We start from the raw sequence: 27,794 nt of genomic DNA, 5'->3' as shown, positions 1-27,794 counted from the left end.
GAGAATGCTGTGCACATTGAACACAGAGGTGTTGTCTGTTTACAATCTCCTCATTCCCCTGCAGAGTACCTGCACATCATTCTTACATGTACCCACACTTACATTGCCTAGGGCCTGATAGATGTTCTTTGTTCCGGTTTGTACCTTTTACAAGTACTCTTACCAAGGACTAGTTTGAGTCTAAAGGGAATAAATATAGTAGTCTACATATTCTTCTCACTTCAGTTGTCTTGTAAAATTCCTAAGCGTTGGCAGTTAAGAGACGAATTTCATGTTACATACTTTTAATCAACAAAATTGTAATATGCAAATTAGAGGAGTCGGAGTCGAGGAGTCGGAGGAATCCTAAACTGAGGAGTCGGAGTCGGTGGATTTTTGGACCGACTCCACAGCCCTGCACAAAACATCCCGCCGCAAACATGCGCACCGGAGAAGGGAGATTAAGCTGTCATATGACAGCTGACATCTCCCCTCAGTGATCAGGAGCCATCGCTCTTGGCTCCTGATCACGTGATCACTACGATTGCCGGCGGATCATAGTGATCACTGTTAGAGGTGTGGCGGTAGGCGGGGAACAAGAGGATCCACTCACCTTCCTGATGTTTCCCCGGCGATCGTCGTTCCCTTCCGCTCTGGCCGGCATCCCCGCTCACTCTGATGTAAGTTTTGGTTCCGAGCTTGATGACGTCATCAAGCCACGACCTGGAACTGAGCAGCAGTACGAGTGTGGTTGCCAGCCAGAGCGGAAGGGTCCACAGCTGCTCATCGCTGGAGTCTGGGAGGTGAGTAAAGGCTGCCTGCAATATGGTGGACACCTGGCCACACTGGGGACACCATGCCCAGCTTAGCCCTACCAGGGATCCGGCTGCCTGACCCCCCCCCCCCCCCAATGCGCCCCTTCCCCTCCAATGCAAAATCGCCTGGTCCTTGGGGGGGGGGGGGGGCTAGGCAGTGGTTCTGAAAGGGTTAAGTAAAATCAGCTTTTTTTTTTTTTTTTAATAGTGTGGCCAGCCCTCCCTCCCCCTGCCAGCCAATCAGCGTGATCTCAGCTGTTATAGGCATTAGCCTATGACAGCCGATCAATCCTGAGCCTGCCAGGGGGACAGCTGTGTCACACGGCTGTCCCCAGTACAACTCTGCCATAGATCGCAGCAATGTACACTGTAAATAGGCGTCGGTTTCACCGTCTAACAGTCTCCTAGCAGACTATTCAGCACAAGGTATGATCACTTACTATTCCTATAGATACAAAGGAGGCCAGTTGCATAGTGTGCAGGCAATTGTGAGGGAGGAGCCACTGAATGCAACACATGCAAGAGAGGCAACATACATTTAGACAGGGGGTTAATCCTAGAGAAATCATTGATCAAGCTTTCAATAATGTTCAGACTAAGGGAAATGTTAAACATCGTAGAGATAGAGACAAACAAATCTTAATTCAGTCCCATCAATTAATTTGAGCTGTGCTAAAAATGTGTGAGGACCTTTGTCTGGACAAGAGTTCAACATCCCTGGTCTATAGCTTTAGTATTGGAAGCAGAGGCCCAGCAGGATAGCGAGGCAATTTGCATTGTTAAAAAGGAAATACGTCAGTCTCTATGTCCCTAGCAGTTCAGGTGTGCTTTAATGTTGTGGTTGATTAGTGTATATTCTGCAACATTTTAATCATACATTGAGGTTCTTAATTACCACAAATGTTAAAACTATAAGGGTGTTACAAAAAAAAAAAAATTCTATCATACTGCCTTACTCTGTAGACTGGGGAAGTCAAAGAGCAATACTTGTCCCATGTGGGACACATGGCTTCCTTTTTCCCAAACCACATGGACCATCTTGTTATGTTCATGAGGGTGCCACCACACATACAACAATGCTGGGCTTACTTATCAGAAATTCCAGCATGCTTTGTACACTAAGCATCATGGATACAGCTTGTGTCAAATGTTTATCTATAGTTTAATACAAATATACTCACACATAAAACATCAATTTTTTTATTTGTAAGACTTCAAAAATACAGTAATGCATTGATCAAACACACTTTAGAGAACTATGCTTTAAACTTCAAATTGAGAAAATGTTGTAATGCATTTGTGGTTGTGATTATATTTGTCAGGACCCAATTTACAGTCCATCATAGGTTTTAAGTGCTACTGAAAAAAGTGTTGAAACATTAATAAAACCATTATTAAACCTGTAAACATCATTTACGCTGCAACTGATTTTTACATAGTTTATGTCCAGGCAAAAAAATTCATACACAAGCATTTTAACACCATATCTATGTACACCTGCAAGTGACAATGGGAGAAATTACACAGCCCTCCATAAAATATATCTGCCTGCAGTATTGTTGGTGCAAATGGTATTAAATACTCATTACCGGTAATTTGAGAATGGAAGAAGGAAAAACCCAAATCAAGTTTATTCAACGTCTGTATTCCATAGCATATGTTGCATGCCAACTTCCATTCCAAGCACTGCTCACTGGCATAAATAAGAAAATGAACAATATCAGGTTGTTTAGACTGATTTTGGTTAAAGGAACCAAGTCTTTTGTGCAAATAAGCCATCATGATGAGCAGAAAAAGAAAAATACCATATGCCATGGTGTTGCTCAGTAAATTAGAATGTCCTTTAAAGCTAAACTGATTATTAACCAAAGACAAATTTGTAAACCACTTATTTTACATGTGAAAGTACGATAGGTGGATTTCTTCTGTAATGTGATGTGGGTGTAGAACTCCAGCTAAGAACTTATATTTTAGCCTTGAACCTCACTTCCTTCCCTCTGTAGCGCAATCATCACAATAGGGAGTGAGGTAAAGCTACTAAGTAAGAACACAGACCACATTAAAGAGGAGCTGTTAGGTATAAGGTCTCAGAGAAAATAAACACATATATCAGTAGCTAAAGATTGGCTGTACTTACATTACATATGCATTTCACTGTCCACGTTTGGATTTCACAGAATTTGTATATAGTATATGCAGAGATAGATGCTCCTGACAGCTCATGGCAGGCTCCATGTTTTTCTGTCAAATGTGTCGTCATGTCCTGCCTGCTTCCTGATCACAGATAAGCTTGTACTTGAACAACACAGTGTGCAGTGAATATTAATGAGCCATGTGGCTAGGAACAATAGCTGACTCCTGCAGTGTACTCTGCCCGAGATTTATCAGTGCTACGCGATTACAAGCTGCTGTAACGTCTCATTAGCAGCCGAGGAGAGAGCCCCAGAATGCTTTGCAGTATGGTATGCGGCTTGCGTCTTCTTAAGAATAACAGCCTTGCTGATAAGCATACATCAAAGGTAACTGAGATTTTTATCTTCACTAATTGCTTTTGGGCTTCCTTCTAAACTGTTTAACACAGGAGAATAGAGGTTTAAATTAGCTTCTGCAGCCTGACAGTTACTCTTTAAAACCATTGCCAAAGACCTAAACATTCACTACACTACAAAAGAAAATGGGGAAAAAAAAGGACTAAAGAAAGAAAAGTTCTCATGACTCTCCTCATTGGGGAGATAACACTTATCACAGGAGCAGGAAATGAAATCCTCCCAAGCAGAACACAAACCGCAAAAATACCGTCTGTCAGGAGCTTTAACCCTTCACTAATGTGAGTTTTGACTGGAAATGTATTTTCATAGATAAATAAATGTTAGAACCATTACACGTGATTTCACATTCACTGACACATAAAAGAGAGTGGCATAATTGAGAGGGAGATGGATAAGGCAGAGAAGCAAAAGGGATATGGCACGGCTAAGTGCTCTCAAGCATTTCAGTTAGAATACATAGAGCAAGCACTATAGAGTGACTGCCTTCAATATTCCTCTCATGACTTTGTAGTTGATCAGTTGTTGGTTTTCTTTTGGAGGGTAACAAGGTCCTCGTTCAGTCACATAAGAGTAAGGGAATCTTAAGACCCACAGTCCATCAGCTGGCAGGGTGATTTCTGGCTTTTCCGGGAAGAAAATAGAACATGGAGGTGGTCCAGGCTGCACCTACAAGTAGCAAAATGAGAACGTAAGCATACAAGTGAACATGTATTGTGGCTTGTATACAATAAAATCTACATTTGTATAAGTACATATATTTGTACACCAAGTTTGGGTTGATGTGGCTCTGTAAAATATTTATAAGCTGTAGGCTTGCTATACACCAGCGGTTCTGGGTGTGTAGCCTGTTTTGGGTAGGCAATAATTTTCACTGCTGTTAGTACAAGGCTTATGGCATCCTTTCAGCGTAGTACATAACTTCTTGATAATTCTGTGACTAAATAACTTCACTGGATACAGTGTGTCAAACAACTTAAAAAAGATTGAGCGGTTCATATCAGAAATGCTATCTATGGAGAGGCGCATGCGCGGCGGATCCGAGATGGCCGCTTAGAGTCAGAGCTCCGGCCCGACCCCGCACTGATTCCGCCGCTATCAGCTACACTTCCGCATACAAAGAGCGGCGGCTGCACAGATCAGACCCGGAGCACTCACCCGCCCAGATGGCAGCCAAATCCAGCCTCAAGACGGCCCAGCAAACCGGAGCTATGGACCGGTATGTGCGCACCTCCTCCACCCAAGATGGCGCCGACCACGCTGACTCCTCTGGTGCTGACACCGCACCACAGGCCTCACAGCCGCAGCAGCAGCCTGGCACATCTCCCCAAGCATCAGGAGACATCCCGCTGACGGCCTCCATGCTAGAGGTAACCCTGGAAAAACACTATAGATCCCTCCATGACTCTTTACAACAAGTAATACTAACGGCTATTGGGGATCTTAAAGGGGACATTACTTCTTTAGGGGAACGCACTACTGTTATGGAGGAAAAGATGGAGGCCCTAACAATTAAACAGCATGAAATAGAGGATGAACAGAAAATCATACAAAATGACTTAAAAGCTATAAGGGCTGCACAAGAGGACAGCGAGAATAGGGATAGGAGGCAAAACATCAGAATCAAAGGCATGGCTATGACAGTTACGCCAGATCTACTGATGCCCCATCTCCTCGAGCTATTCAAATCAATCGTGCCTGACCAACCAGATGAACTCTGGCATATGGACCGTGCTCATAGGTCCCTGGGTGAAAGACAGGCGACTGTACGCCGTCCTAAGGACGTTATAATTAGAATGCATTATTATGAAGCAAAAGAGGCTCTAATGCGTGCCCTCCGCAATACCTCCAAAGTCCCCTTCAAAGGAGATGAACTCTCTATCTTTAATGATCTATCTCTAATCACTCTGACCAAAAGGAGGGCCCTAAGGCCTGTTACACAACTTCTGGCTGACGCAAAGATCCCATACAAGTGGGGTTTCCCATTCCGCCTGATAGTAAACAGACAAGGCCTCCAATATTCGCTTACTGATCTAGACGATGCTCCCCTCTTCTTAAAGCAGATGGGCCTCCGTCCACCTCCGAATGTGTCCTCTCAACATATACTCTCACCATCTGTCCGATCTCCACCACGAAAATTTCGTCATACCTCCGACTGGACTAAAACCCCTGTACGGAGTCTCACCTACCCGGACAGGTCAGAGGAAATGGAAGCTCTCCCAAGCTGACTTTATTCATCAGAAAAGCTGACAACTTTATGACACTAACCTGGAGATATGCTTCTAATCAGGCTCCATACACTACATCATATTATATACTGCCAGCATAAAAATAATCTGATCTATGTTGCTAGATAATAAGTGCTGGACTCCGGGCTCTGAGGGGCTACTCTCGGACTCCCACATGTACCTCCGGAAACCAGCCATTAGGTCTGCCTGGCCCTCTCGAGGACCGGTCACACCTTGGCGGTTCGTTCTCTCACAACCACTTTTGGTTGTTCTGGCATGTTGCCACAACTTTTGCAGTGGCTATTGTTATTTCATAATGGTTCTTATGATGTTAATGTTATTGTTCTTAATTCTGCTATACGCATACCTTATGTTTTCTCTCTCTTCTCAAACGCTACCTCAAGGTCCTTGCATCCACTCTCAAATGGTTACCAATCCACATTATTACAATATCCTCTTATTAGACAATGGTTAAGTTATATACTCTGAATGTTAAAGGCCTTAATGTTCCACAAAAAAGAATGTCTCTTCTGAAGGACCTACAGAAGCTTGATGCAGATTTGGCCTTCTTACAAGAGACACACTTAACTGCACAAGATTCGGTACGCCTTAATAACAGACATTATACAAATGTGTACTTAGCCTCTGGACCCAAAAAACGCGCTGGTGTAGCAATACTATATAAAAAAGATTTGCCTCTACTAATAGATAAAGCCATACGTGACGAAAAAGGACACTACCTGATACTCTTAGGGTCCCTAGCAGGTAAGCCAATCACATTGGCAAATGTGTATGCACCTAATACACAACAAATCCCTTTTTTATCCTCTTTCTTTTCAAAACTTCATAAAACTGCTAAGGGTACTATTATCCTGGGGGGGGGGACTTCAACTTGGCCTTCTCATCCACGAAGGATAGAAGTAAAACTCCATCCACATCTACTCTAGCTTCGCACGAACGAAATTCCCGTAAATTCCGAATATTACTTCGAAAATATGGATTGATAGACCTATGGAGGGTAGCTAACCCCACAGCAACTGACTTCACTTTCTACTCCCCACCCAATGCCTCCCATTCGCGAATTGACTATTTCTTCGCTAAAGCTCCACTCCTTCCTATACTAACTGACTCCACTATAATCCCAACAGCATGGTCTGACCACCAGGCAGTAATCATAGAACTTGACTGGCTATCTAACCCACATAAGCCACTTTATTGGAGGCTAAACGAATCTCTATTGAGAGATAAGACACTTATCCTAAACTGCTCGGAGGAACTACGTTCCTATTTTGAAATAAACATGGACTCTGTTTCATCATTCGGCCTAGTCTGGGAATCGCATAAAGCCTTTATAAGAGGTTTCTTTATAGCACAAGGATCTAGGAAAAAACAATACACATCCAAAAAACTGGTAGAACTAAATACCTCCCTGGCTAAAGCAATCACCTCATACAAAAAAGATCCGACACAAGAGCACTTTTCAGCTATACAGCAACTTAAACTAGACATCCGCACTCTTCAATCCTCCCAATTAGAAAAGAGCTTAAAATGGACTAGACAATTATTTTTTGAAAGGGGTAATAAACCACATACCATACTAGCCAGAAAACTTAATCCACAGAGCAGCCAACAGATAATCTATTCAATGAAGGACGATCAAGGAGTCATACATTATAACCCGACTAAAATAGCTAACATTTTCACCGCCTTTTATAAACAACTATACAATCTACCCGATCCTTCTGGAAACCCACAGTACTCAGAGAAAGTGTCATCCTTTTTAGAACAGCTTCATCTCCCTAAACTAACAGATGAAGACCGAGCCACCCTCAACGCCCCCATCACCTCAACTGAACTACTAGAGGTTCTTAAAAAACTACCATCATCCAAATCACCAGGACCAGATGGCTTGCCATATTCCTACTACAAACACTTCCAATCAATTCTTATCCCACTCCTAGTAAAACTAGCTAACAAAATTATGAATGGTGAGAACCCGCCGAATTCTATTCTTAAATCTCTCATCACTGTTATTCCTAAGGAAGGCAAGGACCCTCAGATACCCCAAAGCTACCGGCCGATCTCTCTCCTCAACTCAGATCTAAAAATCATCACAAAAACAATAGCTAACCGCCTTAACCCCATACTAACTAGACTCATAAACAATGACCAGGTAGGTTTCATTATGGGTCGTCAAGCGGGTGACAACACCAGAAAGGCCATCGACCTAATATCACTGATGGGCAGATCCAATAGACCTTCTCTGCTCTTAAGTTTAGATGCAGAGAAAGCCTTCGATCGCTTACATTGGCCCTTCCTATTTAGAGTTCTTGAACACCAAGGCTTCACTGGCCCTTTTCTTCACCTAATTAACTTCCTCTACTCCTCACCAACAGCATCAGTTAAACTCCCTTTTACCCCCCACTCACCTTTTAATATACATAATGGCACACGGCAAGGATGCCCCCTCTCCCCTCTCTTATTCGCCCTGAGTATAGAGCCACTAGCCTCAGCCATTAGGCAAAACATCAATATTAAGGGGGTTACCCAGGGTAAACATGAATACAAAATATCTCTATTCGCGGATGATATCCTTCTGACCATCGTTGATCCTCTCACTTCACTTCCAGCCCTACATGGTACACTAGCCCTTTACGAATCTCTATCAGGCTTTAAACTAAACCAGGAGAAAACTGAAGCTCTACCAATAAAAATCACCCCAGATCTCCTCATCTCCCTGAAATCAAGTTTCCCCTACAAATGGCAATCCCATTCCATAAAATACCTAGGAATTTTCTTAACCCCCACGTATACTACTATATATAAACATAACTTCCCATCTCTTATACAAAAGATTCTGCAAGACCTACACAAGTGGACAGCCTATAAGATTTCCTGGCTAGGCCGAATATATGCCCTAAAGATGAATATCTTACCTCGCCTTTTATACCTATTTGAAACCTTACCAGTCCTAGTACCATCCTCTCAATTCAAAATTCTACAATCAGCTTTCGGTAAATTTATATGGAACCATAAAAGGCCAAGAGTCCACAAAACCATACTTCTATCTCCTAGAGAACAAGGTGGTCTTGGGCTTCCACATCTACGTTCCTACTACTATGCTTCACACCTAAGACAACTACCTGAGTGGTCCAGCCTAAAAGTTCATACAAAATGGGGTCTCATAGAAGCTACCAGTTTGCTACCAATCTCATTAGCATCCTTAATCTGGTCACATTCCACTCCAAAACTTCCCAAACAACAAATGCTACCAACTATCAAATTTACACTACACATATGGCGTACTACAGCTACCATGGCTAAGTTGAAGTCCTCCCCCTCACCACTATGCCCAATACTGGGGAATCCTGGCTTTAAACCGGGCCTCTCAGAATCCTTTATGGCTACCTGGTTCAAAATGGGCTACTTTAACCTCAGCAACTGGATACACCCTCTTACAGGCAAAATCTATACCAGAAACCAACTTGAAGACAAAATGCCCTTTACACCCCAACTAATCATGGGTTACAACCAAACTACGCATTTTATACGCACCATCATACACGAGCCTGTCTTAACACTCAGACCTTCCTCATTTGAACGACTATGTGGCCAAGGGGGTTACCAAAAGAGTTTAATTTCCCAAATCTACATACTACTTATCACCAAATCGGGAACTTGGATACCAGACCATCACTACATGACAAAATGGTCAACCTCACTCTCTACAGTGATATCTATGGAAGACTGGGAGGAGATTTGGGAAAATGCCAAACACTCTTCCATGTGCACACAAATCAAGGAGAATATCTATAAAATTATCTACCACTGGTATCTTACCCCTGAAAAATTGTCAAAAATCTACCCGGACACATCTGATCTGTGTTGGAGAGGCTGCAATAACAAAGGCACTTTAGAACATATATTCTGGAGCTGCCCCTGTCTATCCCCTCTATGGAATGGAGTTCAAGAACTTATTACCTCCATAACCGGTGTCATAGTCCCAATAGACCCCATATATATGATACTAGGCAAACCAATCCCGGAAGTAAATAGACATACGAATCGCTTAATCACCCATATACTAACCGCCTCTAGACTAGCTATTGCCTCAGCCTGGAAAAACATTGCCCCTCCAAACATATCTGAAGTCATTCTCAAAGTTAACTGGACTAGATCCATGGAACAACTTACAGCCTCACTCAGGGATACTGAACGCAACTTTCACAAAATCTGGGAATCATGGCCTTATGCATCGCCTATTTATCATCCCCCTTGACCACATAAAACAAAATAAAAAAAAATGTCTCTTATATTCTATTAACATTAGGCCTTTACCTACATACCCATTTATTCAAGCTGTCGATTTCTCTTACAAGTATTGGCTAACCTTTGTGATACCATACAACTCCATACACAGGACCACAATTTCCTTTCTTTCCGCTCTACAACTGGCTTTCACTCCTTACCCCCTCTCTTTTCTCAATACTCTCACACTCACCTCTAACTGCTCTCCTTTAACTACAACTAAATACCTATTTGGACGAAGGTCCACTCAGATACTTCAAATGTTGGAATTTCTCTTTTTAGGGGTTATAAGAGAATACATATATTAAGCATGTTGTCTTTACTCCCTTGTCAAGTAGCCACAAAAAGACTCTTCCACTTATACTTTAACTACATTCTGTAAACATAATCCTGCTCATGTATATGTTCTACTTGACCCTTGTACTGTATTCATTGATCCTCAGGAAATTCTTTTGATTGTTGTTCTTTCTTAAAAACTTAATAAAAACAGTATAACAAAAAAAGAAATGCTATCTATGCTTACAAAGCTGTCATCACTCAGCTCAGCTAAGTCATTTTCTCCCAGACATAGGAAGAGGTCTTATGATAGAGTCTCCTGGAGTCCATTGCCTGACTCCAGAATGTGCTCCTACTTCCAGGAAAGACATGGCTATCTCAGAATCAGAATCATTTATTTCGCCAAGTACAACAGGGGTTATACCCGGAATTGGTTTTGGCACTACAGGGTTGGTGATGGTACAGTACATACAGTACATACAGTGGTACACAGTAACAACAGTATGGTGCATAAAAATGCTTTCAGTAACAATTTGGTCAGCGTACAGTAGATTAAAGTAGATACACAGATAAGCCCAGATAAGCCAAGGAGAGGGACCAGGGGAGCAACCCGCTGCCGTCTATGGCACTCAACGCTGTGCAGCGATATTTGAATCAGACGCCCAACAGTCCGACCTTAGAAAAGGGCAGTGAGAGATAGCAAGAAAAAAGAGAAAAAGATGGAGAGAAGAATGAGTCCATTAGTGTTGTGGCAATGCCTGGCTGGTGCCCTGGAGTAGTGTTCTGGCTTGGCCTCCGACTCCGCTACTGCTGGGGTGATCTTCTGGGATAAGGAGCTGAAGGCTGTTCCCCTCCCCCAAAAAAGCAAGATATTAGATATTTTTCTTACAAAATCTGCCTATGGCAGGGCAACTGCATGGCTACTTGGGGCAGGGCAATGGCGGCATGGCCTAGCATGGAGCAGACAGGGCTGTGTGGCGAGCGGCTCCTCACCTCGACCGGATGGGTGGAGGGCTGGAAGTCTCAGTGCTCCAGCTGCAAGAAGAGAGACCTAGCTTCCCTCGAGATGGAGCAGGTGGGGAGTCGTCAGAGCAGGCTGGGATGCAGCAGTAATGATTGCAGTCCTGTACCCTCCCTCACGTCGGAGCAGCCAGGAGCCTGCAGCACATGGGCGGCTAACTTCTGAGTGTCCTGGACGAAGCAAAGCAGGCCAGGCAGCGGCGGCGAGGAATGATGGCAGCGGATGTTTTCCTCCCCAATCGATGGTCCAGCGGTAGCAGGCATGTTTCTCCGCTATGAATGGTCCGGAGACCCACACCGGCGGCATAAGGCATGTACCTCCACAGCTGAAGGGCAGTTGGGTGAAGCACGTAGGTGGCCGAGTCTCGCGTCCTCCACACGGTGCCCCGATAGCCACATGTCCTGCAAGTGGCAGTGTTCCCAATTCCCTGCTGCAGAGGAGGCGACTCGGCGATGATGACCCGTCCTGATGTTCCATCCTCGTGGTTCCCGTCTGTGCGGTGATGGAGATGGCCAGCTAACCTTGAGTTCCTGATGGCTCACCAGGATCCAGAGATCAGCATGCCCAAGCTTCCAGGATGTGTAAAGCAGGGGGAACTCCTCTGCGTGCCAAGCCTAGGTGAGCCACATGGGAAGTGGGTGGAAAGAGGAAAAAGGGCCGGAGCCCTGTGTGCCGTGGCGACCTAGTCAGGCGCCATCTTGATGTATTGATGTATTGATACTTTGTGATACTTGGTAGGTGTTAGTGTACATATGATATATCAAAGATATAATTTACTTTTAAGGGGCCCATACACCTAACGATTTCCACGCCGATCTACAGCAGATTCAATCACTGATCTAATCTGCTGTGAAATCGTTGCGCAAACGTTGACTTTTCAATTTCCGACCGAAATACATCGTTCCCGATGATTCCCGTCGTTCCTGTCCGTGCGGAAGATTTCGCTTGATCGCCGGCGGCTCGGGAGTGCGTCGATAGCGGCGGTCGAATGTCCGACGACAGACACAATACATTACCTGTTCCGCCGGCGCGTGTCACCGCTGCTCCTTCTCCGCTGGGCTCCGAGTCTGGCAGGCTTCACTTCTTCCTGTCCCGGCAGGAAGTTTAAACAGTAGAGCGTCCTCTACTGTTTAAACTTCCCCAGACAGGAATTGAAGCTGGAGCCGAGCGCGGAGAAGAAGACAGCGGAGATCAGGGGACTCGCGCCGGCCGGATCAGGTAATGTATGAGGGGGGGGCGGCGGCAGCTTCACAGATGGTGATCGGTTTCATGCTGAAATCGATTCACAATCTGTTTGCAGTAAAGGCAGCCATACGATACCTCTCTGATCAGATTCGATCAGAGAGGGATCTATCTGTTGGTCGTTCTGATGGCAAATCGACCAGTGTATGGCCACCTTTAGTTAATATTCTGAATGGACCTTGCAAACAACTTCAACATACGTACGAACGTCCATTGCTTCAGCTCTACTCCATTTAAAGCTGCAAAGCTACAAAAATACAGCTGGTGTGGTAACGTCCTGTACTGGCTGTGAGGATAGATACATTTCCCATAATAACTTGTGATCAGCCTCCTCCTGTGAATGACTCAATTATTCATTTATTATTCATTACTCATGCATTAGTAATCATTATTACTAGCAAGCAAAAATGAGGATTACTAATCCAGTGACAGCAGAGATAGGCCCTGACACCTGAACAGAGTTACATTCGCAGAAATTAGAACACAGATGTAAATTAATGTAAAACGAAACTGGGTACCTATGATCAATGAAAGATATTCAAGTACTTTAAATAGGTCTGGTCTGCCATTAGACTAGCAGAGCTTCAAACACATGAGCAATGACAGTCTCCTGTTAGGCACTTGCAGAAAATTCCTCTTAAGCAAGTATGCTTTCAAAAATATTGCAGTGGACACTATCAGTTGGCAATCTACATGTATACATGGTATTAGGGCGCCAAGAAATGTGGGCGCCGGGTAAAGCTACTTCCTGCTGTATCCTCCATACAGCTCCTGGTGCGCGCACATGACCTGATGCAAGTCAGTGGACACATAGGGGGCCCACGGAGGATGCAGCAGAGCAGCAGGCAGCTGTAAGTGAAGAGCATGGCACTCAGAGCTCTGGTATGTGTTTTCTGCTGCGTACTGCTCTGCATTAGTGAGTGAAATGTCATGGCCATAAGTGCTGGTTGCCTGAAAGTCATGCTAATTCCAGTAAACTGGGATTCTACTGTAACTGAATTTTTAAAAAGTTATACATATTATGGTATGGTCTTTTCACCTCAAACTCTGGGAATTATGGAAAAATGACCAGTTATACAGACAAAAAGGAGATATCCTTTTGTGTTTACATAATACTGTGGTTGCAAAGAAGATATTATTTTCTTACTAGCTTCTGGCTGCATAGTATTGTTAAAGTGTACCTGAGCCCAAGCCTCAGGATCTTATTGAGGCTTCCCTCTGTATTTTAACGTCCTGTCATGAGGCAGCACCCCAGAAGATTAGTAACAATGTGCAGCTCTTCTCCCTGTACCCTGGCAGTGCAGTAGCCTTGCGAGCCCGCCTGTGCATGTGCAGTAAGCCGGAACCATGGGCTCTTTGGCTACTGCGCATGTGCGGCCGTGCTCGTGTGTAAACTGCACGGGCACGCTGCAAGACGGGAAGGAGCGCAGCGCTAGGCAACAGGGGACATCTAAGTAGCAAAGGAAGCCTCAATAGGATCTTAAGGCTTCCCTCTCTTAAAGGACAACCGAAGCGAAAATAACCAAATGAAATAAACAATTGTATATATCTTCCTTCTCCTAAAAATGACTTTTTAAGATATTCCACAGTTTTATTTTATGTTTAAATCTACTTTTTAAGTTTTAACTGTTTTATTGGTTTTGCTCAATGACACATTCATTGAAGTATGCCAGAGCTAAAATCTATGAACTATTGACGCTTTTTATCTCTTTCCTGCTCTCAGAAGCCATTTTCTGCTAGGAAAGGGTTTTATAGTTGGAATTTCTAATCAGTGAGGGTCAAAACTGTAGTCACTTCCTGTCTGAGTCGGGACTGAGTCAGCCACTTACATATCTGATATTTAACTCTTTCAGACAGAGAAAAAAAGAACGCAGCATAGTTATTAGTGTGCTTGGTACTGTACATACACGTGTCTATCTCATGTCACACGTCACTTTGGGTATCCTTTAAGGTGAGTAATTTTGTACCCGAGCTTTGGCTCAGGTACACTTTAACAATACTATGCAGCCAGAAACTGGTAACAGCTTCGGCTCGGGATCACTTTAAAGGGAACCAGAGAGGAATGATTTTATAAAATATAAAAAGGAGTTTATACATACCTGGGGCTTCTTCCAGCCCCATAAGCCTGGATCGCTCCCACGCCGCCATCATCCGCTTCCTGGATCCGCCGGTACCGGGCCCGTCACTTCCGGCGGACGCGGCCAATTGTCCGCATCACAGGGCTCCCTCCATACCCGTACGCATGCCGCTGCGCAGTAGGCAGCCACACGCGTACCTGTATGGAGGGAGCGCCCTGTGATGCGGAGAATTGGCCGCGGCCGACTGGCGGTAATGACGGGACCCGGTATCGGCGGTTCCAGGCAGCGGAGGACGGCGGCGTGGGAGCGATCCGTGCATATGTGGCTGGAGGAAGCCCCAGGTATATATATTTCATCCTCTCTGGTTCCCTTTAAGAACCACATTAAAATAGTTTATGTAGTAATTCATTGCATTTCACAACCAAAAAGTGTCTCATGATGGACTTGTAATCTGACTGCAATCTTTGTCTTACCATCAGCTGTGATGTTTGTATAGGTGTCAAAGAAACTAATATATTTTAAAAAGATTATTCAAATGAGAGTGCTTTTACACGTGTACAGTGATCCCACAGCAAGGGAGCCTACCACAGGTTCACCGCTCCGCACAAATCTGTACTCCTATGACCCTGTGGCAGAGTGCGCCGACAAGGTCATACCCATGGGTTCCCGCTCAGTGACATACTCCTGCTTGACAGGATATACATCACTGGGATTCCTGTCTGTAATGCACTGCTGACTTTGCATTGCAGTGATCTGAATACTTCCGTTGCACCACATTGAGTAGGAAAGTCTCCACAGACAGCCTCTTGCAGTAAAAAAGCTTACCGCAACACCAGTGTGAAAGGGCCCCTGATTGATATCTACTTGATCATTTATCTTGCACCAGTTGATATTAGATCAGTCTAGCAGGTATGAAACATCAGTCATACTGCTGCCACCACTAGCTTTGTATTGCTTGACCACAGATCACACACACACACCACGCCTTTCTGCCACCCTTAAAGGAATACTTAAGTCAAAATAAAAAAATGATTTTTACTTACCTGGGGCATCCCTCAGCCCCCTGAAGCTGTATGGTGCCCTCGCAGCCTGGCTCCGATCCTCCTGTCCCCGCCGGCGGCTACTTCCGGGTTTGGTGACAGCCACCGACAGGCTGGGAACGCGAGTGATTCTCCTCGTTCCCAGCCGCTATATCACCCTCTATGCTGCTATAGCGTATATGTTATACCAGCCTTTCTCAACCTTTCTACCCTGGAGGAACCCTGTAAATAACGTTTGGATCTCAAGGAACCCCTGCAAACAATTTTTTGATCTTGAGGAACCCCTACATTTATTTTGCAGGAGGCACGGTCTTTAAAAGTATGTGTGGCTGTTTATTTCACTCCCCCTATTACACTGCCACTCATACTGTTGCCTGAGCCCCCAATTTAGTGCTTCTTGTTTCAGTACCACCTATTATTGTGTGCTCTATTATACTTCCACCACGATGGGGGAAAATGCCAAGGAACCCCTGCAGAGTACTCAAGGAACCCTGGGGTTCCAGGGAACCCTGGTTGAGAAAGCCTGTGTTATACGCTATAGCAGCATAGAGGGTGATATAGCGGCTGGGAACGCGGAGAATCTCTCGCGTTCCCAGCTTGTCGGTGGCTGTCGCCGAACCCGGAAGTAGCCGCCGGCGGGGACAGGAGGATTGGAGCCAGGCTGCGAGGGCACCATACAGCTTCAGGGGGCTGAGGGATGCCCCAGGTGAGTAAAAATCTTTTTTTTATTTTGACTTAAGTATTCCTTTAAGTGCTAATGCCATGATAGAACAGCCTTTCCTGATTAATGTTCAACTGATAAAATTAAGAATTAATCATGTAACAGATTTGTCAGATCCAGTGTGTTATCAAATCTATAGCAATGCATAATCAGCAAGCATTAGTAAAGCCTTGGAAGTGTTATATACACTAGATGATGGTCATTTGGTGCCATCTTAGCTGTGAAACTAAAAATGTATACAGCTGCCCCAGGATGTTTAGCAATACACCATGGTATTGCTAAATGATGAGGAGTTTCAAATAAATGCACTGTGATCTGCTTACCAGCACCGCTCAGTTGTGCGTCGCCTTGTCGTTTGTCAACTGACAGCCCACACTGCTTGGCTATAACCAGGCAGCATATCTGTACAGGGATTATCTGCAAAGTTGCCCTAACAATCGTTATGGGAAACATTAAGAAAGTGTGTGTACGGGTCTTTCTATTACATAATCAGATTGCAAGTTATCTGGTCAGAACTTTATGTTGGGATAATTGCAACTTTAGGCTATGAGGAAGGAAAAAGAAGAAAAAACAAACAGAAATGAGGTGTAAATAATTACCTGAGGAGCCAAAGTAACTTGTAATGGAGCATCAGGAACAACAACGAACAGTCGCATGAGCTGTGCATAATGAGGTTTAAGTCCTCGTCCTTGTGAGGGCGATAGCATATATAAGGGCATATCACTATTGAGAGCTTTGACTGCAGATTCTTTAGGTCCATTGCCTAGTACCTTCATAATTTTATCAGGGCCTGAGCACATAAATCTTCGCCCTCTAGAATCCTCATATTCAAAACCCACAAATGCTCTTGCAATATCGTCCCTTCTACGACCCCTTCCAACTGCCACACCACTCCGCTTTCCTGGGACAGATTTATTAGGAGCTGGCCAAGAGTTGGTATCTAAGTCACCTTCATCTTCTGGCTTTGTCCGGATAACGATATCCCATGGCATCAAATAATTGGTCCCAGGAATAAATCCAAGTTGATCTAACCCAGTGTGGAAATTGTATGATTTTGCAGGGCCCAGCTTTAGAAGTGACCAGCTAGAAAATTTAGGTAAAAGGCCTTTTGGGCTATTTGAATGCATCATACCAGGGAGATATTCCACAGTGGATGCTTGACGGTCCACTAAACTTGGCCTCTTTTCCCCTTTTTCTTCTGATCCATGCCCTGCTGCATCTGCATTATCAGTCCCTGCTTGAGGTTCAGCCGGATATGTTCCCAAGCTGTCAGTGGACTGACCCAAACTGAGAGCCAGACTTAAGCTGGTGCTTTCACCCTGTGTTTGGGGTTCTTTATCTTTTAGCTTCTCCACTTCTACTTCACCCTCTTGGGAAATAGAAGATGCTTCATTCTTTGCTGGAGCAGGGTCAGGTGTGCTTGGTTGGAATATGGGGAAGTTAATGTGGTCCAGCTTTCCACAACATTTCTCTTCCAGTATCTGTGGAAGAAAAAGAAAAATACACAAGCTGAACCAAAGCTTTAAAACAAGTCACACTCAAATCAAAGGCTTGTTATATGAAGGCATGAGTTGCTGTGTGTTGATGTTGGATACATACATGGATATGTGCATCACCGCACTGAAGGAAGTTCAGTTGAATGAAGACGATTGAGTATTAGTACAATGTGCACTATCGCAACTCTGTTTTATTAGCTTCGTGATACGATTTTTGCCTATTAATTTGGTGCTTCTCTACCACTGATTGCGTAATCCTGATTGATCCCCTTATCAGTAAATCCACTGGGCTACGTGGGTAAATCCACTGAGGTATGTGTACATAAACATTACATATGTAATCAAGACATGCTACAGACACGTAGATGACATACTAGTTGCAATATCAGGTACCTTAATAGGACAAGGACTATTTGTACTGCACTTAAAGCAGTTATATAGCTTGGTTGAAAAAAAAAGGACATTCGTTTCTCAAGTCCAATGAGGAAAAAAAAAATATAAAAAAAAAAAATAATCAGTAAGTAAACATTAGGTGCCTTTCTCTCCTGCACTCCCACATATCCCAGTTGATCCAGAGCAAGGTTGTCCTAATGGTGGCCAGCATTATGAGATAATTATATGTGTAGTACTATTGATAAATAGACCATTAGTACCATAGAAGTGAGTCTCATATTGTTATTTTCATTTTAATGGCTTCATTTGTAAAGCATATCTGAAGGGAAATTTCACCGCTACAGCACTGGGACCCTCTGAACCTATTTGACAACAGCTTCCACTACGCAGCCATGGACTGTCAGAGCACTTGCACTCGTTCATGGACAGGAGTACAGCCGTGAAGAAGAGGGTCCCAGCAACCAGTGGTGGGCTCAAGGAGGATGAAAAAAAGTATCTTCTTTTCAAAAGTCACAGGTTTGCTTTAGGACTGAATTCAAAACAGCAGTTGTGACAAATCAGCCTTGCTGAGGGCTCTTTCACATTACCAAACGCGTGCATGAAACGATTTAGTGCATGCGTTAATGACCTGCGGCGTGACATCGGGAAGTTGCAGTGCGACGCCGATTAGCAGCAGTAGTTCTAATCAGGGCTGTGGAGTCGGAGTCGTGGAGTCGGGCAATTTTGGGTGCCTGGAGTCGGAGTCGGGAAAAATGCACCGACTCCGACTCCTAATGAATTTGTAACTGTAATTAAAATAGAAAATATGATAAAATGTTCTATTTCTCAGATAATAGTCATTAAAAATAATGTATATATACAGTAATAGCTGTGCTTAGTCCACAAAAATGAAATAAACCAATCAAAATTAGTTACTTGTGCTGCTTCAATAAAGCAGTCCCCATATTTTTAAGGTCAGATATACATATCTGATTGTGACTGTATATATGATGTGTACACAGGAATCTCTTATATATACACTAAATAACATCTATGCTGTAAGAGTAAAGCCTGATGTGTAGCTGTGTCACTAATAGAGATGGTCAACGAGATGGAAATAATTCTGCATTGATGCTGATTTATGCAAATGTATGCACTCCCTTTGCTGATGAAATCAAATAATTTGATATGTTGTTAAAATTTGGTTTGGTGACTACAAATTAAAGGGTAACTGAGACGGATGAAAAGTAAAGTTTTATACATACCTGGGGCTTCCTCCAGCCCCCTTCAGGCTAATCAGTCCCTCGCTGTCCTCCACCACCCGGATCTTCTGCTATGAGTCCTGGTAATTCAGCCAGCCAGCGCTGTCCGGCCGCATACCGCTCCCACAGCCAGGAACATTCTGCACCTGCGCAATAGTGCTGCACAGGTGTAGTATGCTCCTGGCGGCGGAGTGTGTGCATGCGCACTACGCCCGACTGGCTCAAGTACCTGGACTCATAGCAGAAGATCCAGGTGGTGGAGGAGGACAACGAGGGACTGATTATCCTGAAGGCGGCTGGAGGAAGCCCCAGGTATGTATAAAACTTTAATTTCATCTGTCTCAGGTTTACTTTGTTACACAGTAGTACTATACTCTACATATGCACTCCCCACAGAGCTGCAGGGAATCCACTGAGAATGCTGTGCACATTGAACACAGAGGTGTTGTCTGTTTACAATCTCCTCATTCCCCTGCAGAGTACCTGCACATCATTCTTACATGTACCCACACTTACATTGCCTAGGGCCTGATAGATGTTCTTTGTTCCCATTTGTACCTTTTTCAAGTACTCTTACCAAGGACTAGTTTTAGTCTAAAGGGAATAAATATAGTAGTCTACATATCCTTCTCACTTCAGTTGTCTTGTAAAATTCCTAAGCGTTGGCAGTTAAGAGACGAATTTCATGTTACATACTTTTAATCAACAAAATTGTAATATGCAAATTAGAGGAGTCGGAGTCATCCTAAACTGAGGAGTCGGAGTCGGTGGATTTTTGTACCAACTCCACAGCCCTGGTTCTAATTCACCCAATGGGAAAACGCAGAGGCTGGACGAGTCAAAGCTCCCAGATGCGTTACAACGTAACGCTCTGCAACGCTTTGTCTAATGCGAAAGTTAACAAGAAAGTCAAATAGACTTTCATGTTACCTTTCTAAATGCAATCTAGGGGCGATAAATCAAAACGCAAGGATCAGCTTCTAGTGTGAAAGTGTCCTGAACAGCCAAACACACCATAATAACCCTTTGAACTTTTCAGCTCCAACATGTTGCCACCTTTTCCCTATCAGATAACAGTAAAAAGAGAGAACATCCTACAGCCTGTCAGAAACCTCTCTCAACTATATAAACCGGTTTAGAAAATTGCACCACACATTACGCAATCTGTATTTTGGGATTTAGAAAAAAAAAAGTATTTCTGCTTTGTTACAGTTTGACAATTGACATTATTTATCAAGTGTAGTGCATAGGGGAGTAAATGTGCAAAGCATGTTAGAAATTGTCAATTCCAAGACATAACAACAAAAGTTGTTTAGGTGATACTTTTAATGACTAACTAGGGCTGAACGATCTATCGTTTGTAGACCGAAACATTGCATGTTTTGTACATTGTGGATTTAGTGCCAAAGCATGATTTGAAGAAAATCATGAATCGAAGTTTCTGCCGAGACCAATAGATATAAAAGGTTTATACATACCTGGGGCTTCTTTCAGCCCCCTCTGCACCGATCGCTCCCACGTCTTTCTGTTCTGCCGGTAGAAGGCTGGCCAGTCGAGGCGCACTGTGCATACGTGGCCATGTGCCCTTCTGCGCGCAGGCCCAGAACACTCCCAGCTGTGTGAGCAAGATGGGGGGGCATGCAGCCGCACTGCACTTGCGCTGACTGGCCCCGACTGGCTAAACTTATGGGGCTTCTACCGGCAGAACAAGAAGGCGTAGGAAGACAGCGTGGGAGCAATCGGTGCAGAGGGGGCTGGAGGAAGCCCCAGGTATGTATAAATCTTTTATATTTATTGGTCTCTGGTACACTTCAAGTCTTCGGATTCTCTCCATGACTAATACTGGACCACACGCAACAGAAATTGTAAACATATTCAAAATGTTCTGATCAGGCAAAAGAAGGTAAAAAAAAATCCCTGAATGCAATGTTTCAAGTGATTTATTTAAACACAGTACCTGGTAGAAGTCATAATTGGCGCTCTTTATGTCAAAGGGGTCTTCACGAGGTGCCTGTTTTCTCCCACAATTACAATTTCCAGTTGATCTTGCACGACTGTTGTGATGAAGTATTGGAGGATTTCTGTCAGGTTCAATTTTCTCTCCTAAAAATCATACACAGAAGCAAATTTAGCCAATATTTTAATTGCTCACACTTCACAGCATCTGCAACAGATCTGGACAAATTGTAAAACCCAATCTCATCTGAGTTAAAAAGTAAATGTATTTGTTTCTAGTTATGAATGCAACATTATTCAGCAGCAAAATAAGCTGAAGATGAATTTGCTAATGCAACACTTGCAGTATTTAAAATTAAAAGGATTGTATTAAACTTAAAAGTTGAATGCAAACCTGAACTAAATTGTAATTCACTTTTTCTGCCATTGCAGCTACTTAATCACGTGAGATGGTTGAGCACTGTGCTGACAGAGTGTTTTGTTCTATGGATGTGGGATCGGGCATGATGGGCAGGTGGCAGGGAATATAATAATGATTGGACAAGAGTGCTCCAGCTCAGCCAGCTGCTGAAAGGGAAGCCAGCAGAGTCAGGAGACAACTGCTCTCAATCAAGATTTGTGTCCAAGACGATTGCAAATGACAGGTCATCTCATCTCAGGTGAGGAAGGCATGTACACAGCTGAAGGCCCCATTCACACTTACAAAACGCTAGCGCTTTTGCTAGCGTTTTGCTCTGGCGTTTTTTGGCGATTAACGCCATTCACACTTGGGGCGATTTTCCGTTATCGCGATTAGCGCTTCTATAGCACTAAATGCGATCACCGGGAAATTGCCTGAAAATAGTGCAGGATACAAATTTTTTGGGGGCGATTTGCGTTAAATCGGCGGCTATTAACGCAAATTGTCCAAGTGAGAACAGGCCCATAGGTTATTATTGCACTAGCGCTTTAAAAAGTGTGAATGGGGCCTAAGTGTATATAAAACTACGTACACACACTAGATGACACTTGGGCTGAGATGGCCACTCAGAACCATCTTAACTGAGAACCTTGTGAGCGTAGAGGTATTCCTCATTGTCGTCTATAAATCCTGCATTGTTCACCTCCTCGCCCTGCCCGCTTGAAGCTGCTCCATTGTGCGATATGCGGTTGTCCCGCCTCCTCCCTCCTGCAACAGGCTCATTTGATGGGGTCATAATCAAACCCTGTATTTTTTCAAATTAAGCACTTGTCAGGTCATATTACAACAATGTACAAAGAAAAAGTTAACCTTTAGCTTATCTTGGCTGCAGGCTCACACATGTCCCCCTTATCAGTGAAAAAGAAAAGGGGGACGAGGGAATTGTGAGCCTTGTGGAGTGAGAAAGTGTGGGACTGGTGTGAAGGGGGAGAAATTAAAAGAGAGGGAAGAAACCCAAGTTGAGCGATGAACATGGTAGCTTGATCAAGGAGAGGCAGCATTTTTTATTCACAAGGTTCCTTAAAACTACAGGACTCTACCAGACTGTGGTTTACATGTTATTTGCTTTCGGCTTAGGTCCCACTTGCAATTATAAAGTGATTTTGCCACTTAAAAGCAATTTCTGGAAAGGTGATTTTGGCCCCTGTTTTTCCTTATGAAATCCATCCAAAAATGCTGCATGTAGAGCGATTTTGGCAAATTGCAATCATTCATGGCCTTTCACTTTAAAGCATAGAATGCTGCGGAAAGCGTTCTAGTGTGACCGTAGAGTCCCAGATTATAGGGTTCTAGAAAACAAGAAATGTGCATCTTATTAGACCCAAAGGTCCCATTGCTTTAGGGTGAAAAATGAAAAGACTCCCTCTGTAACAAGAGTTCACAACAGCACTGCAGGGATTGCATATGCAGAGTATAGTATTTCTGGATAACTTAGTTTGTAGTCACCAACCCCAAATTTAACAATATATCAAATTAACTGATTTTATGAGACAAGGGAGTGCAAAAAATATGCATATAAAATTTGCATAAACCTTCATCAGCACAGAATTATTTGCATCTCTCCGACTATCCCTACTAGTGAGACTACTACATATCAGGATTTATATAGCAGAGATGTTATTTATTATCAGGGCTGTGGATTCTGAGTAATTTTGGGTACCTGGAGTCGGTGGTTTCATAAATTGAGGAGTAGGATGAATTTTGTACCCACTCCACAGCTCTGTTTATTATACATAAAAGATTCATGTGTACACAGCAAATATACGTAGAAGAGGTGAGGAGGCGCCCGATATGTGGGCACAGTTAGGATGTGTTCTATACACTTAGATACAGTATTCTCAAGGGTTAGTAGTAGATGGTCCTACCTTAAAGAAGCAGTCCATCCGTAATAGTTTTAAAATTAGGTACTTTATTTGGCACTTAACTGACAACGCGTTTCGCGGTTAGAACCTCTTCTTCAGGTCGAATACTGTGCCTAATCAGAGCAGCAGCTATCCTGGGCGCCTGTATATGATATACTGTATCTAAGTGTAGAGAACACATCCTAACTGTGCACACATATCGGGCGCCTCCTCACCTCTTCTACTTACGTTTCACCCGAAAAATTGGGGTTACCGCTGTGGTAAGCAGGGCTGTGGAGTCGGTACAAAAATCTTCCGACTCCAGCTCCGACTCCTCAGTTTATGAAACCACGACTCCGACTCCAACTCCGGGTACCCAAAATGGCCCCGACTCCTTGGTCTAATACTTAACAGTTCTGTGGATTTTGTACAAAAATCATCCGACTCCTCAGTTTATGAAATCGCCGACTCCGACTCCAAGTGCCCACAACTGCCCCGACTCCATAGCCCTGGTGGTAAGTGGACCTTTTGAAGGAGCTGCGACCACCAGTTGACAAGGCCGAGTGGAGACGGTACTTCCCCACACACGATTTCAGTGGTTGCTTATCTTGCAACCTACTTTTGTTAGTATAACAGCTTTTATAATTGATAGAAGTCTACTAATACTCACAGTACTACACCAGATTGGGCTCCCGGTTTCCCTTCCATCCTTTTTTCTGCCTTCCCAAACCCCACACAGCAAATATATAGTCACAATCAGATACGTGGATCTGATTTTAAAAATGCGTTGACTGCTTTATTGCAGCAGCACAAGTAACTTGTTTTTTGATTGGTTTATTTCATTTTTGTGGACTAAGCACTGCTATTACTGTATATATGTTACTTATGATGACTGTTATCTGCGAAATAGAACATTTTATCATATTTTCTCTTTAAATTTGCTTAAATTAGGAGTCGGGGCATTTTTACCCCGACTCTGTCTCCAGGTACGCAAAAATTGTTCTGACTCCTCAGTCCGATCTGTAATAGGCCCCAATACAGTTAGATCATATCAGTATGGATGTCCTGAATGATTTACCTGACTTTGGCAGCAAGTGGAATTTATGGACACAGTGTTGATCTGTCAAACTTCTCTCCTCACAAAGCTGATGGCCACTACTCCAAAATTTATAACAGTCTTCATTTAGGTGAATGGCATATTTTTGGAAAGCTGGCCCTCGAGCATGCTGGCTGTATACCCTTAATGCCTGGGCAAGTTGATTCTTATGGACTGTTGTTGTATAATTATGGGGCAGATTGGACTGGTAAGCACTGTGTGCCAACGGAAGAGCCTTTTGGCATCGGTTTTCTGAAAACTTAGTGTCAGCATCCAGATAGCCTTCTAGCACTTTCATATTTGCCAAAAGTTTAGGAGGATAACCTCCAGGGAATGCAGGTGGATCATCATCTTTATTCTCTATGATTACTTCATATAATTTCAGGGCAACGTTGGCCCATTTTTGATATGTGGGCAGTTCGAAGTGAGAGGGTTGTGGGTTTCTGCCCACGCTGTCATCAAAGCCCTTCTTGGTGAGCACCAGCTCTACATGCTGAAACAAGAATTCCCTCAGTGTGCAGTCCACCAACTGCCCTGACACACTAGAACTGCTCTCAGCAGTGAATGACAACTGCTGCCGACTATGCCTCATCATCTGGAAGCGCCGGGGCCCAGAGATTGGCATTGCCATGGCAGAGGTATCTGTGTCCCTGACTGTGCAGTGATGTCTTAGGCCCTCTAGCAACATCCCAATAGGATCCTCATCTTGGTCAGCCACAATATAGACAAAGGCCTGGTTGGCAGGGACCGTGAACAGGCAGTTGATGCTCTGGTTGGTGAGAACGCGACTCTTGCGGAAGATGCGGTAGATCTGGTCCTCCAGGGCATGCTGCAGCCTCCTCTTGGGTGAGTGTTTTTTGGGCTTACTGTCAATAGCTGTCTGACTTATTCCCCGACTGCTGCTGCTGGGCTCCACACCTCGCAGTGCCCCATTAAGCTGGAAAACAAAAAGCAGGCGAGGCGGGCAGGGCCGAGCATTCAGCTTCCACTCCAGTCCCACTGGGCACTCCTTGAGGGTTGGCTTCAGAGAAGGCAGCAGCTTCTGACGGAGGCTATCTAGGGCACGGAAGAGCTTCTCATAGGCAATGTCAAAGCAGCAGGTGGGGTGCAGGAGCAGCAGTAGGTGGCAGACACTGAAGAGGTAGAGTACATGCATACAGTACAGCTTCTCCTCATCCTTCCAGAAATCGTGCGCCTCCGCATGGGACACCCCTCGCCCAAGCTCCTCGCACGCCCGGGCCAGCTGCCAGCTGTCACTGATGCCTGTCAGCAGCACGTACAGCACCCGTGACTCCTGCTCGTAGTACGTCTGGAACAGGCTGCGCTCCCTTGCCCGCTCTGGCGGCCGCTGGAAGAGGGGGAAGACATGGCGATCACATAGGGAGTTCACCAGGCAGCCCTTGTCCCAACCACCCTGCAGCAGTGATGTCTTCCCGAACACCCCCACCACGCACACCTCGTCCTCCTTCCATGCCGGCTCCGAGCTGAGCAACTCCCGCAGCAAAGTCGGCCCGCCCGATGACATCTTCATGGCTGTATGGGGGACACAATTCGGCGGTGCACTGATCTACGTGCACACAACACAAAGCCCCGTACGGAAACACGCCTCCAGATCGTTCTTTTCTCCTGCAATTACTCACCGGGCGCCACCTAGTGACCATGGAAAGATTGCTACACATCCATCCCAGACCGTGCTAATGCATGTACTTGTACTGTAGACATGCAGTCATCATGTAGAAAAAGGGCAGTGTGGTATAACATAGACAGACAGGGGCGAGCAGGTGCCAAAAACAGATGTATTTATTTTTAAATGAAGGAAAGACAGTTTCCTATCAACTCCATGGCAGCATCCTAACAGGATTATTCGCACCCACAACCTCTAGAGTAGCTATAACTTTGGAAGTAAGGTCAGGTGCCATTGCAGGATTTACTATAGTACTAAAGCTTGAAATATTAATTGCGGCTATAGAGCGCCAAGGTACTTGCTTTCAGCGCTACTTGACAAGAAGTGTTGTCATGGCTGTCACAAGTCTCAAGCAGCGGCGCAACGGCTATGAGGAACAGTAAAAGTGGCCATAAACGATACGGTTCTTCAGAGAATAATCTCCCATTCGACTGTATTATCAATCGGAAACAATCATTCAAGCCCACTAATGGAAGGAAAGGTGCTATCCAATTTAGTCAGATTAAAGAAATAAATCATTTTTTCGGTTAGATTCAATTAATTTAATGGAATAGGATAGCAGCTTTACTTCTGCACATCACTCCCCTCCTCAATCATGCATTGCTCACATGGCTGGAAGCATTCTGCACCTGCGCAGGTCATAAACCTTGCAACTGCATAGGTACAGAATACTTTCAGCCCAGGAAGTGCAATCAAGAAGGCGCATGGCCAGTGCATGCGCAGTTGTCCACAACTGTCTCAAGGGACTTAACCGGGGCTGAGAGAAGCAGAATTGTATAGATCATGAGGATAGCGAGGGACCAGATAAACTGCAGGGGGCTGGAAGAAGCCCCAAGTAAGTAAAAGTCAACTTTTTTATTTTAAAGTGTTTAAAGAGACACTGAAGCAAAAAAATAAATAAATTATGATGTAATGATTGGTATGTGTAGTACAGCTTTTAGGCCCCTTTTACACTTAATCAGTTGGTATGCGTTAGTATGTGTTAGTGCGCGTTAGTACGCGTTTTTTCCATAGCAGTGCATTGGGAAGAAGATTTCAGTTAAAACGCGTTAAGTGTGAAAGGTGCCATAGGAAAACATGGGACTTACTTTGAAAATCAGTTTTTTTTCAGTTTTAACTGAGAGCAACTGATTAAGTGTAAAAGGACCCTAAGAAATAAAACATTAAGAAATAAAACATTAAGAGCAGTGACATCAGTCTAATATTGTTTCCAGTACAGGAAGATTTAAGAAACACCAGTTAGCTATGCAAAAGAGCCATTGAGCTCCACGACTTTCAAAGTCGCAGAGAGCTCTGTCTTCTGAAGCTTGTTTTCTTAACTGTCTCTGACTGTATTTTCTTTTTCTCTGCAGAGGACAGTTCAAAATTTCATT

At 44.1% G+C, this 27,794-nt stretch overlaps 1 protein-coding gene across 1 annotated transcript; it reads right to left on the bottom strand.

Annotated features, from left to right (window-relative positions):
• Positions 1-1,987: 1,987 nt before the first annotated feature.
• Positions 1,988-26,321, bottom strand: SMG8 (SMG8 nonsense mediated mRNA decay factor). The gene is made up of 4 exons (XM_068268647.1): positions 24,720-26,321; positions 21,342-21,487; positions 16,854-17,735; positions 1,988-4,009 (listed from the first exon to the last, which is right to left on the bottom strand). The coding sequence occupies exons 1-4, from the start codon at positions 26,266-26,268 to the stop codon at positions 3,812-3,814; spliced, it is 2,775 nt and encodes a 924-aa protein (XP_068124748.1). The 5' UTR covers positions 26,269-26,321; the 3' UTR covers positions 1,988-3,811.
• Between the last annotated feature and the right edge of the window lie 1,473 nt (positions 26,322-27,794).

This window comes from Hyperolius riggenbachi, chromosome 2, assembly GCF_040937935.1.
Source record: "Hyperolius riggenbachi isolate aHypRig1 chromosome 2, aHypRig1.pri, whole genome shotgun sequence".
Lineage (NCBI taxonomy): Eukaryota > Metazoa > Chordata > Amphibia > Anura > Hyperoliidae > Hyperolius > Hyperolius riggenbachi.
Note: the sequence above shows the minus strand (reverse complement) of the source record. Positions and strands in the feature narration are given on the sequence as shown.

Bases quoted from the DNA above. Each gene is read 5' to 3' on its own strand.
- SMG8 (XM_068268647.1), bottom strand. From the start codon at position 26,268: ATGAAGATGTCATCGGGCGGGCCGACTTTGCTGCGGGAGTTGCTCAGC. The intron at 17,736-21,341 runs GTACTGTGTTTA...TTTCTTCCACAG, and splicing joins CCAATTATGACTTCTACCAG to ATACTGGAAGAGAAATGTTG. The intron at 4,010-16,853 runs GTAATTATTTAC...TGCTACTTGTAG, and splicing joins AAGTTACTTTGGCTCCTCAG to GTGCAGCCTGGACCACCTCC.